This window comes from Pseudopodoces humilis, chromosome 8, assembly GCF_049639895.1.
Source record: "Pseudopodoces humilis isolate 2021_Gansu_Grassland_sample_001 chromosome 8, ASM4963989v1, whole genome shotgun sequence".
NCBI lineage: Eukaryota > Metazoa > Chordata > Aves > Passeriformes > Paridae > Pseudopodoces > Pseudopodoces humilis.
The window spans coordinates 26,902,589-26,916,410 of record NC_142207.1 but is presented as its reverse complement, the minus strand read 5'-3'; the positions used below and the strand labels follow the sequence as shown (position 1 = coordinate 26,916,410).

General features: G+C 35.5%; 1 protein-coding gene across 1 annotated transcript; it reads left to right on the top strand.

The window, feature by feature from the left end:
* The first annotated feature begins 2,744 nt into the window (after positions 1-2,744).
* On the top strand, positions 2,745-11,705 carry SGO2 (shugoshin 2). The gene is made up of 9 exons (XM_088059044.1): positions 2,745-2,884; positions 3,009-3,169; positions 3,708-3,883; positions 4,247-4,324; positions 5,050-5,132; positions 5,521-5,747; positions 6,206-8,167; positions 9,804-9,948; positions 11,591-11,705. The coding sequence occupies exons 2-9, from the start codon at positions 3,022-3,024 to the stop codon at positions 11,694-11,696; spliced, it is 2,925 nt and encodes a 974-aa protein (XP_087915170.1). The 5' UTR covers positions 2,745-2,884; positions 3,009-3,021; the 3' UTR covers positions 11,697-11,705.
* The last annotated feature ends 2,117 nt before the right edge of the window (positions 11,706-13,822 follow it).

Below are 13,822 nucleotides of genomic sequence, written 5' to 3'. Positions count from 1 at the left end.
TGACATAAACACTAAATGGAAGCAAACTGGTGATTGCCTCTTGAAGAGTTGAGACTGTTGTGGAATTGGAGGAAATGAAAACTCATTGTTGGAACTGGAAGAAAAACACTGCCTTGTGGAAAGGAGAAAGAGGCAAGTTTTATTTGATTAGTTTTCTATTTTTAAAGTTATGTAAGGTTATTTGCTCTTTTATTTGGCCAGATTTTTATAGTGGCTACAGTCACTTCCAAGTTTCCTTGTAAGAGAAAATGTACGAAAGGTATATGATGTGTGCTGGATCAAAGCTGTTTTAAGGGTTTTGCATAGGGTTTTGCAGCTTCAGGGCCACACTGAGAAACTCTGTCATACATCATTCAATAATAAAAGTAATAAATATTCAACAATAAAAGAAGCAAGGGACTCTCCAGATGCTGTTTAGAGGAGATTATGAAAATAGCAAGTTCATAAAGATCCATTTTTATATAATGCTACTCCTATTTCATGTGTGATTCCTTTGACTTACTTTATACAATATTGTAATGTTGGCACACAGCAAGGTAAGTTTTTTTTGACAATTACTGCATTAAAGAAACTGATGCACTTTTTTTTATTTCAACCTTCTGCATCTCTGTAAATCTTCAAATAAAACATTATCCCTGCCTACTCTAAAATTACCAGTTCCTGGATCAAATTTAGCAATTAATGTCCACCTGAGCTAATGGCAGAACTGGGCACACACAGCCAGTAAAAGAGAATGTACGTGAAGAGGGTATTAAAGGGCTTTTGGACTTCGAAGAGATTTTAGGGAAAAGCATTTAATTAGACTAAAGTACTTCCATGCAATTCACAGTCCTAGTATTACCTGAACCACATTAAAACTGAGCTTGCTCAAATTCTGTTGTCAGAGACTTCCTGCCCTTCCAAGTCTTTAGGTATGCAGGCAGTATGTAATCGTCTAGAGTGTAAATTTATCACTGTTGTCTTCCTAACTGCCTGTCTTCCTGATGCCTGTTTATACATTTTTATTCCATGGATTACTAATAGCTCAAAATCAGCCAGAAAGAAATTTAACTTGTCACTAAGAAGGAATTATATGTTTTTCTCCCTTAAGCCTAAAGCAAATCTTTGAACTGAACCCCAAACACCTCAAATGCTTCCTAAAAATCTCTGACAGCTAAGTGGAGTGTCTGGAAGTATTCCACTCCCTTCCTCACAGTGCACTGAGATTGATGCTAAGCCTTCATATCCTTAATATCTATTTTTAAAATTTTAATTGTATGTTATAAATGGTATTGTTACAAATGACAATACAGTATTTGTTTTCACTTTTATGTATTGGCTTTAGCATATTATTATTAATCACAAAGATTTTGATATGGTACAATTTATATTTACTCTTAACTGCCTTTGGTATAGTATAATCTGTCAATTTCTGTATGTACTGTATAGCTTATATAAACAGTAGTGTGATAAATATATCTTAGACCATAGCATAATATTAAAATAAACACTATGTGATGTTAAAATGCTTTTTTCCTTTAACTCAGAGAATGGTGTTAAATAATTAGGTGATTCCCTGCATTTGTGGACTATCTTATCTGAAAGACAAGATGATGGTGACAAAAAACAGAACACCAAAAAAAAAAATTTATTGATTCCTCGTCATCAGGGAGTGTAAAAACAGGATGGAACCACGAGAAGAAATGAAATATATTGATCTAATCAACAGGATGGCATGCAGACAAGTGAAAGGTAAAAACCAAGCAAGAAAATCCCTGGAACATCTAAACTCACAAGAACGTTTGAAAAATATATAGAACTCATTAAATGTATGTACCCCTGTAATGTAACAGTATATCGAGAACATTGTTTTAGCTAAGGATGTCTTTTCTGGCCGATCGCCGAAACACCCCAGCGCTAGAAATTTGTCCCTTTTTGCCCGTTATTAAACTTTTAAAAATTCTAAAGAGTAAACTTTTGCTTCTCACGGCACTGAAAATGCTTTTCAAAGATACGTAGCTGGGACACCCAACTCCTTTTTAAAACACACAGGTGTCACTAGAGAGCCGGAGCCGTGGGTTAGCGGTGAATGACCTCAGCATACCCCACTTCCGAAACGCCCCTGACCGAATGTTAGAGCAGCGGTAGAACTATTTCAGGTTGGGACATCCCGCACCTCCGTGACCGCTCCAGCGCCGGGCGCTCTCCGCTCCCGCTGTCCCGCTCGCCCCGTCGGGCCCGGCCTGCGCTCGAGGCGCGGCCCCCGCGCGCCCGGCCCACCCGCCCCGCCGCGCGCGCGGCCGTTGGCTCTGAGGGCTCCCGGGGCTCCCAGAGTTCCAGGGGCTCTGAGAGGTCTCAGGGCTCCGAGGGCTCCGGGAGTTCCAGGGGCTCTGAGAGGAATCAGGGCTCCGAGGGCTCCGGGAGTTCCAGGGGCTCTGAGAAGTCTCAGGGTTCAGAGGGTTCCGAAGGCTCCGAGGGCTCTGAAGGCTCCGAGGGCGGGCAGGGCCTCGCCCCCGCCCTCCCGGACCTTTGCTGGCCGGCTGGTCCCTGCATCTCAATCTCTCCCCCCTCCCCCCCCCCCCCCCCCCCCCCCCCCCCCCCCCCCCCCCCCCCCCCCTCTTTCGGGTTAACTTTGAACCGTTTGTAATGCGGTTTATTTAACTGCGTCGGTTTTAAATCTGTCGTGACAAAGCTCAAGCTGGTCTGACCGTACTGTATAGTAGTAGAACCTTGGGGTTTCTCCCTTTTGTGTGTAAACTCGGATGCTTTATGTGAGGGAATAGACAAGCTGAAAAATCTATGATCTTTTCAGGTTTCATGGTTTACTAGTGAAGTGTTTTGCCTCTCTGTTTATGTCTCACTGTGTTGATTAATTCATTAATCTGTTTTAATGAGCTGAACAAAGGTAAAGACTGAAGCAATTCTTTCAACTTTAGATACAAAAATCCTCATAAGACATAATAAACTCAATTTTGAGAAGTGCCAAAAGATCATTTATTTATTTGGATGTTCCCCTTGATGGTGTACAGATTCATTCCGAGGATGGATCGAGGCGCAACTGCTAAATCGTCATCTGCTGTGTTCACCTCAAATGCTGCTAGAGGATGGATGAAGAAGAGGAATGGAGGAGCATTACAAGCTGCAAAATGGAATGCTTCTTTAGCTTCTAAAATCAAAACGAAATTATTAAGTAAGTCCTATTAAAATAAAACTGAAGCTGTATACTGTACTTAGAATGTATGACTTCAAAAGAAATAGTAATTGTATTTAACACGATGAGCTGAAATTCTGCCTATTAAAACCATTCTGTAACAGAGAGATAGGTTTTCATTAGGGGAGTGGGAATATATATTTTGAATATAAAGCTTTTTGCTTTATGTTGTCAAAGCTCACATTTATTATGAGAATGTTTGAACATTTTAATTTGTAATTTTTAAAAAAATTTTAAAATATTTTTATGTCTGTGAAACTATAATTTTTTTAATGTTTTCTTCTTAAAATAACCTTATTTTTAAAAGCCCAGATAGAGCAGAGTCTATCCATGAAATAAACTTTAAACAGAGTAGTCATCATAATGTCAGCCACATAAACAGTTTTATATTGGAAAGTGTTAGGCTTTGCTGTTGTTGCACCAAAAACTACAGGTAAAAACGTCATATAGTGATAATTCACACAGAGAGGTCCTGGAATTTAAGCTGTTGAAAATAATATTATTTTTTCTCCCTTAGATAACTCATCTATATTTAAAATATCTTTACAACAAAATAACAAAGCATTAGCTGTGGCTTTGAGTGTTGAAAAAGAAAATTCTCGCAAGCTAAAGAATGAGAAGATTTTTCTTCAGAAGGAAGTAGAAAAACTCCAGCTTCATAATATCTCACTTCGTCAAAAGCTAACCTGTTTGGTATGCTGCAAATTGTATAATTTAAACTTAGAACAGCTAAGCTAAGCTTTTATCTTTTTTTTTAAATTAATATTACTTCTTAAAATGGTAGGTTAAAATATGTGTCTCAAATTGGTGAAGTTACATCACCTGACAGCATAGTATTTACATTTGATTTTTCTTTCATAGCTTTTTTTTTATTATTTTGTCTGTGTGTATAGCTATAGCTATTTTAGTCCCAGGTTCACCTTTATATAGGTACTGAGATGAGTTTGTGCTTAATTAAGTCTAAAAAAAATAAATTGCAGCATAGATCCACCTTTTATATCTTGTTTTTTCTTACATCAGAAGCCACTTAAAATATATTTTTTCTATTATATGCAGAATAAAACTCTTCTTGGAATAAATGCATTTTTGAATGAGAGCCTCTTAACTGCAATAGAAATAAGCAGTCCTTCTGAGGTAAGATGTTTTTTCAACTTTACCATATTGAACTCATTTTCCAGGGTAAGATTTTCAAAGCATCAAATTGAGTGCAATGTTAAAATACTATTTGTGTTGTAAAACACTTACCCTAATTCCTTAAAATTTGAGATTAAACCAGCATAGTAAAATAGATTGAATTTTACTGTACTGGAAATTCAGGATTTAATATGGTTTCCAAAGTATCTAAAAGTCAAATATAGTTAGCCTGAAAGGAGAACTGTGGTTAAAAAAGAAAGCTTAGCACTTCAGTATGTAGTGAGCAATCTTTTTGCTTAGTGCTGCAGTAAATATCTTACATCTGGAAACTTAACCAGAAAACACAGTCCATGTTAGTCCTTAGTGTCTTGGAAAAAATACAATTAATTATTAAAAAAAAGGAAAATACTGTCTGTTCTCAACTTGCTTAGTGTTGCTCTGTGCTTCTATATGTACAATGCAGTTTGCATGAGTTTAGCTACATTTAGAAAGTCTGTACATTCTTTTGGGATAAAAGTAAGTTATGTATTTTGATGAATTTGTAACAAAATATTTTGCTTTAAAATTATTTCACGTGTTTGAATATCATGTGTCTTCCATCAGTGCATGTATTTTTTTCCTATTCATTTTTGTGGGTTTTTTTTTTCTGTATGGTTATTTCCAATACTTAAAACGTAAGAGAATATTCAACTATTTGTATTTCCCTGCTGTTCTTCTTTTGAAAGCTTCTCCAGAGTTCCTTTCCTCTGTCAGCTGGCCCAAGCAGCCCTACTGGTGATGAGTTCAGGAGCACACATCAGTCAGATCGGTAGGTGGTTTATTAAATGCTGAAGGTGGTTGGTGTCTGTGGCTTTCTCTTACAGCTAATCTTTGTACATTGTCCTAGGTAATTTTGAGGTTTTAATGAGAAACCGTTTCCTGTTTAATCCAGAATTACCTGTTTGCAACTCAGAATTTAGAGAGAGGGTGGTAGACACAACTTGGTTGAGTAACTCGCTGCTTGTTTCATGTGATCTCACCAGCCGAAAGCAGGATTCTCTATCATCAAAAATACATTTGCCCCAAGACAGAACCCGATATCATACTGCAGTTCTTGTTTTCTGCTATTATACATTATTAAGGGAACATTTTAAACAATTGAATGTCATGAAAAAAAAAGGAATAAAAATCTTCATAGTAAAATTTTCCATTTTCAGATCTGTAGAATTACCAGCAAAGCTTCCTTTCATTGCAACAGCTAATGCAAAGCAGCAAGGTAGCTCTTCTCTGGGTGGAGCATCAAATTCTCACAAGCATACCACTAATTTGACAGAGGAAATGCATTCAGATCAAGTCAACTTTGCATCACTCTTGCCTTCTGGTACAAATAAACAAAAGTTAGTTGAAACAGAACCAATGGTTGACAAGAATAGATTTTTGAAAGGTATGATGTATTTCTGTGTGATTTATTTTTCAAGCTCTCTGAGAATTAGTACTTAATAATTCTGTACTGTAAGTGCAATACAGAAGGTATAGTAAGATTCCTAAACTGTAATAAACTAGTGAAAAAAAATGCTTATCCATAAGTATAGGTGTCCTGACAATCATTTATAGAATAATATTCATTGAAATTAACATAGCTAAGATAACCAAATAACAGCTGAAGTAGTTATAGAACAATAGAGTTTTATTTATGTCCAATTTCAAAAGTCCAACTTCAGTAAATTATGAAATTAGCTTCAGTTTGCTAAATTTTTAAGGACCAACCACAGAATGTGTGTATTCCTCTAAAAAAAAATAAAAACTCAATTTTCCATACTTCTGGTTCAGCCTTCAGTAATTTTAGGCAGATAACTACACTCTATTATTTTCCCCAAGCTGCTGAAATTTTTCTCTTTGCAGAAAATCAAGGGTGTGCAGAATTAAGTCGCAATAATGCCTTCCTGACTCATGGAAAAAATACACAATCCTTAGAACCATCTGAGGAGCCTACAGAACAATATCATGGCAGTTCATTGCCATCCTATGAAAATGTGACTAAAAGAAAGAAAAATGCAGTACTTTGTAAGTCAAAAACTCAATCTTATCTAAAGGATTTTGATAAAAAATATAGGTCATTGAATCTGCCTCATGATGATATCAACAGTAGCAGCAACACCAATGATAGGAATTTGCAGGGAGGTTCAAGTGACTTGTCTTACATTATGCCTTCACCTCTTAAATTTAACAGTGAAAGTAAGACAGATTTTAACAAGCTGCTTTTTATTGACAAAATGAAGCCTGATGAAACTGTTTATGATGCTGACATGGAGTTGACTGCCAGTGATGCAAGTGAACTACTCACAGTTACAGCAAAAGGCAATTATAAATCGCGCCAAAGTAAAATTAATAGTGCTAATTCTGACAAATTACCAAATTTCAGAAAAGTAAAATATTCTAAGGATAAAGAAAAAATTAAAAGCAAGACTGAAGTCCATTCAAATGTCCAAGTAGAAGAAAGGTGCTCTAGGGCTGACAATAATGAAACTTTAGAAACTACTGATTCACCAGCTCAGCTATCCCAAAGTCAGACAGAACAGCTGCCTACACAAAATTCTGTGGAGCAACAGAGTAGAACAAGTAAAGCTAAGGACGCCAGGAGGACATACCAGATTAATGTAATGAGTCCAAGAAAACAAGAGACAAATAAAGGAATTTTCTCAGAAATGTCTGGAGAAATGGAAAGTAGAGTACAAAAAAGAGACTCAAGATCATCTGTTAACAAGATCCCACCAGAAGTTTATTGTGCTGAAAATTTACCATTCCAAGATAACATTTCTGATGAACTGCCTTTACAGAAGGGCTTTCTGAATACAAATGAGAAAGATAACAAACTGACAGTAAAGAGGAAAACTTCTCAAAACCTTTCCAAAGCAAACATAGCAAAATCCTGTAGAGAGGAAAATGGCCAGTACGGACAATATATTTCAAAAAAATCTCCAACAGAGATAAACCAATGTGACAGCAGCAAGAGAAAACAAGACCAAAAAAATATTATAAAGAGGAAAAACAACAAAAAAAGTAGTTACAGACAAGGTAGAGAAACTGAAAATGACAGCCCTCATAAAGTTAGTCAGAAAATAGACCAAAAGAGCAGCCAGCATTCACCAGGCAGATTGAAGCGTGCATTGTCAAAGGCCAGCCAGAAAGCATATGCAATACCAAAGGAAAATCTTACAAGGTTCTCAGTTTGTAAAAATGAGGAATTAAAAAATAAGAATTCATTGGTTGCTGGAAGGGCTGGAAAGAAAGTAACTGTAACTCAGCCAATGCAAGTAGTTTTAGTTACTCAGAATGGTGTAGCTCTGAATACATCACAAGCTGAAAAACAGGTTGATAATGATGCTAGCGGGTTAAAGAAGGTAGATTCCTCAGCGCTGGCAAATGAAACCTTCCGTATAAGTAATTTTCCTGATAAGCATGTAAAACAGAAACAGAGGTTTAGTTCTGATATTACTGAGACCAGACAAGAAAAAAGGAAAAGTTATTTCAGGCATAGTGATCAGGGGGGTCAGAATATTTTGGATGACCAGGAAGTCCCGCATGAAATGAATTCCTTTGTGAGTAAGTTGAAGCCCATGATTGAAGTTGAATGGTGTAAGAATATACCATTTAAGGCAGATAGCTGTTCCCAGGAGGGCTTTTCCGATGGGGAGCTCCCAGCTCTTGATAACCACAATGCTTCCATCAATTTCTCTATACTGAAAAGCCCTGAAATCCATGGGCAAAATGATCATAATGAAACACTGGATGCTGAAAAAGAAGAACAAAATATGGATCATATTTCTAAACAGAGTAACAAAAATACTCTGGCACCTTGTCATGGTAAGTGTGTGGGCTAGAAAAAGCAAGGCATTTTGAATTAGGTAGTGCGTGAAATAGTGGTAACATGTCTTCTCTTAATTCTGTCCTCTCATTCCTTGTTTAGAGCGGATAAAAAAGGAGTGGAAAAAGGTAAGAAGTAAAATCACCAAAATCTTCTATATCATGTATCAGTCACAATATCTTTATCAGTTTTGGTGACTAATATCTTTGTTACTTTTCAATATATCCCAAGATGATACTTAGTAGGGCAGATGTAAGTTGTCTACATTCTTGAGAAGTAATTTTAGTTAAAACATGTATTTCTTTCATGAAGAATTCCATTACATTGAAAAAAATTGGGGATTGACAGATAAAATAGCTTTTCTCCAAGAGAAACAAGACAGGACTACGCTGTTCTCTTCTTAAATGGAAAATATAGCTGGACTTAAAGATTTCATTTTTATTTCTTTAGAAACATTGCAACTCAACAGGGATTCTGATATGTCAAATAAGTATGTTGAGCAGTTTTTTCTATAACCTGCCCATATGCCAACTTTGATGTGACAGTCTCTTTTTTAAAGATACATTAAGAACATAATAAAACTTCAATGTAGTCTGGAAGATAGGTTTAAATTCTTATATCATAAATGTAATTATTATAACGCAATGTAATGGAGTTGATTGAATATATAACTAACATATCTATACAAGAGTTTAAATATACTTTAGAACATAGCTTTGAAATTTCTTAGCATTAGAGACCTATTTTGTAAACTTGTTCTCAACAAGTTCCTGTTTATTTCATAGTCTGAGAAAGCCCCAACACCTAGACAATATCCTAGCTCAAATAAATAGTTTGAATTCAAAACTATTAAGCTAATACTGCCTTGGCTTCATTTGGATGCTAGGACACAATGGCTAAAAAAATCTGTTTTGCCTGAGCACAGAATAGGAATGCCAGCAGGATGAGACCCTTGTGTGAGGTATCAGTCTTTGTGATTTGCAGTTGCATCTTCTCATCTTCAGTTCCTCCTTTGGAAGGTGGAGAAAGGATCCCATACTTTTAGTAATTTAATGGTAAATTAGTAAGCCCTTGTGACCAGCAGTATCAAACATTGCTGGCATAAAAAACAAGATAGTTACTTGATCTTCATCTATTTAAGCATAGTTCAAAAGATAGTTAAGTTTTCATCCTGCATCCAAATCCAGATCTTGAAAGAGTGCTGTGCTCATTTTTTTACACATAGGCCCAAAAAGAAGGCATAAAGCTAGAAAATGCAGAACTAAAAAAACTCTTGTACAGCTTGACTCTTCAGATTATACATGTGCCCTCCCCGTGTGTTCAAGGCAAGGAGCTGTGCGCTGTGATACTTTTGTAAATGCAATAAGGGAGTCCTGAGCAGTCACAGGACTGCTCTGAAATGTCCCATGAGCCAAGGCAGACCTCAAACAGCTCCAAGTTTGTACAGAATGAAAGCTGTTCTAGTAGCATTTTCTTTGATCATCAGTCCCATTTTGTGTTGAGTATCTTTAGTGTAGGAGCAGTAACCAATGTACCTGAATTAAGAAACACATGTTAAAAACAATTATTAATTGAAGTTTACATAAGGATGCAGGAAATAATTTAAATGAAGCATATAAACTACTGCATTTATAGGAAGAAGAGCTTTCCAAGATCTGACAAATACTAGTATACAACTTCACACTTCTGTCCCTAAATCCCCCCAAATTTTAGAAGACTCAGCAGCACCACTGAGACGAAGCAGACCCACTATTTGCTACAAGGAACCCAGTCTAAACAGGTAGGTACACAGAAATTGGGGCTTTTGTCCTTGTCTTTTGCGTACACAATTACCCCCAGTAAAGATTGGTTATTAAAGCCCTGAATAAACAGTTAACTATCACAAATCTCTTTTTTGAGATACTGAAGTATCTCAAAGATACTTCAGTGTTGATATGAAGCTTCTCCAGTTAGTGTGGCAGAATGCCCAAGTGGCAAAGTAAGACAAGAACAGTATTCAAATTCTAAAATATAGTTTGGACTAATAGAGAATAATAGTGAATCTTAATGTTTATCATGATATAAACCCCTTTAGAGATGAATAATTATCAGTGTTATATTTAAAGGTAAATTATACCATAATAATGTCCTTGTAATCCTGTCAAATGGGAAGGAAATTTATGTACTAATAAAATTCAATAGTTTTGTTTTAACTAGCTGTATGTAATACAAAAAAACATTTAAGATTTATTAATTTGATAGTTATATTGGATATATTATTTTATAACTAATTTGCCTCATAGTATTCTTAGTAAATTTAGTGGCACAGGATTTTATAGGCTATTAAAAGACAAGACATAAATTGTAAAATAACTTCTAAAATTTAAAAGAGGATTTGAAACCCAAACTTCCATTAAGAAAACTTATATATTTGGCCTTAAATGATTAGATCTAAATGTAAACAGAGCTTTAGGTTCATCATTTCTGAAAATATTCTGCGAGTTTTTGCCAGAAAGTTGTTGAGGTTTTTTTGTTTGGTTTGGATTTTTTTAAAGCATAGTATTAATTTAAGGAACAGTTCCACTGTGTTATGTGTTAGAAGGATGTGTATTCATGAGATAAAAACAGTAGAAAGGCTTCCCTGGAACAATGTTGAGAGTGAAAGGATTATAGCAACTTACTTGATGACAAAGCTATAAAAAGCCTTTTGGTCTGGCAATACTGTGGCAAGACAAGAAGATAAATGCACAAACTGTAAAAAAAATTGAACACTGTTCTCATACAACCTCAAAATATTTTTTACTTTTGTGAGTAAGTTAACAATTGAAGCAGTGAGACTAAAGAAAAGTAGGAGCTAAAAGTAAAAAGTCTTCACTTTACAACTGGCAATTCAGACATATTTATTCCAGATAACTTGTAAAATAAATTGGAAAGGGATTAGAGTCCCACTTCTATTTTACTAATTTGCTTATATGCTAAAATGCTGTAGTATTATATATTTACACAGTGCCACTCTTTTACCCCAAAATGATAAGGTTATGTATTTCTGAGAAACAGTAACTAATAACGGAAAAAAATGTTGATGTCAGTCAACATTTTAGATGATTGTCTCCAATTTATATTTGAGTTAGATTTACACTGTCCTTGAATGGGTGCTGTTAAGTGTTTGGTTTAAATAAGTTTTGAATTTTATTTTATAGGAATATCACATCCTAATATGATAGAGGTCACATAAAAAGACTAATATTTCTAGCATTATTTTAGAAAGCAGTAGTTAGCTATGCTTTTTCAGAAATACTTATTTTCCACAAATTTAATTTCTTTAGTGTATCAAGCTTTCATTAATACTATTTACCATTTTAATTATTATGATTACATTACTATAGTTGCATAGGTGCTTGATGATATTCATACCTGATGTCTTTTATTTCTTTTCTTTACAGAAAATTAAGGCGAGGGGATGAATTTACAGATACACAATTCCTGAATTCCCCAATCTACAAAGTAAAAAATAAAAGAAATTTTAAAAGCAAATCAAAATTTTATTGAAGAACAGAGAATTGCCTTTAGGGACAATACTTCTAAAATGGGTACAATTGTTTATATATATATGTAAATGTTTAGCAATATAGAGTATTTGTTGTTCTTTGATTAGTAAAGGTCTTCCACAGTGAAATTTTCTGGAGAAGAACCTCTATAAAAGGGACACAGAGTACCTTACTGAAGAAGGCATATACAGGTCAGGCTCACTTGTGTTTTGCGTTTCTGGTCAGTAATTTATAGTCTGTTCAAATGGCTTGCAGCACTTCTTAAATTGTTATAAAATACATGTTTTAATGAGAAATAAAAATAAACCAGCTTTGGGAATTGTACTGTGAGTTTTTCATATTTATTGTGAGTGGAACAATTTCTCAGTGCTGGTTAGAATAGACATATGCATCCAAAATTTTTATGAATTTATTGAAAAAGATGAAGGTAGTCACTCTTTTGTTGATAGTTGACTTTTGGATTTGACAGAATCACACTGAGGTTTGAATAAGGAAATCTCATTGAGAAATCATGGAGGGAAGTCAAGTGTCTACAGTACGGGCCAAAGGCAGCAAGGAAGAAAAAAGCACTTCAATAGAAATTCAGTAGTAAATAGGATCCAGACAAAGCAATACCTTGAGTTTCCAATTGAGAGTGCCCGTGTGACAAGTAATGCAATAACATCATACCATTCAGCTTTCATTTTTTGTACTGCTTCCCCTCTGCATTCCATATTGTGCTGTCAGCTGATAGTTTTCTGGCAGTATCTGATTTGTAAATGATGCCAAATGCAGGTGATAACTCACTACCCACACAACTTTTACACATTACAATGGATAAGGTTCAGGCCCATTTTGCAGCAGAGAGACATTTTTGATGAGATAGAAATAAGGTAACTTATTTTAGTTATAGATGGTGGTTCTTCATGCATATGCAGTAGATGTTAGTTTACATGGGCTTAAAAATTCATCAGACATATTAATGGAAGAAATATCTATGAGAAATTACCAGAAACACCATTTGTGGCACAAGATGTTCCTGAATTGCAAATTTTTCGAAGATGATTCTGGAGAAGCCTTACTATGCCTTTGACCAATTATTGTACCTTTTCCAAGGACATTCCTTGTTGACACTTTCCGAGACAAGTTCTTTGGTTTGCTTGACGTTTTGTCTGATACAGCATGTCCCTTTTTAAGAGGTTTAACTGATATTCTTAAATGTATAATATATTTTTTAAAGTATACTTTTATAATATATTCTTAGAAAAATTATATTCTTAAAAACATTCTTTTAAATGTACTCTTTGTACTTCATTGTAGATTACATTGTAAGCTGGGAAGCTGCCTGAGAAAATAGTCCTTTAACACATGTTAAAAACAAGAAGGTGGTTGGGAGTAGCTGGCATTGATTTGCAATCAGGAAATCTGGCTTTATGAACATGATAGTCTTCTACAACTGTCTTGGTGGGTCAGGGTACAGCACTAGATGTTTGTCTCAGCTGTAGTAGGGCTTTTGACATTTTCTCTGATAACATTCCACAGACAAATTGACGAAGTATGGGTTTGTTAAGGCACAATGAGGTGAGTTGAAAACCGGGAAGGTTGTGATTAGTGCCAAATGGTCCAGCTGGAGGCAAAACATTAGAGCTCCTTATGGTTTCACACTGGTGCCAGCAGTGATTAATGAGTCAGTGCACCCTACACAAGTCTGCAGCTGATACAAAACTCGAAGGAGTGGCTGAAATACCCCGTGGTTCTGAGGGATCTGGTCAAGCTGGAGAAATGTGCTGAGAGGAATCTCAAGAAGTTCAGCATGAGGAACCAACATCCTTCTGTGAGTTGCCAGAATTTCAGCTGTGTATTTTGACAGAAAAAGGACTCATACATATCAAAACACACTCCTGGATATAGCTTCCAGGTTTGTCCATTCAACATGTAAGGCTGAATAATAACCATAAACACTAAGAGGCGTAAATGTATTATTTACAAACACTTAAATAATACCACAACTATTTTCTGCTGTGGTTATTTTGTTATGGTCTGTAGCCCTATGGCAGCGTCCTCAAGATCCTGTAGGATTTTCCATGTATTAATTTAGAGTTAAACGTATCACTAGTGAGTTTACAAAGGGGACATTTAGTCCCTAAA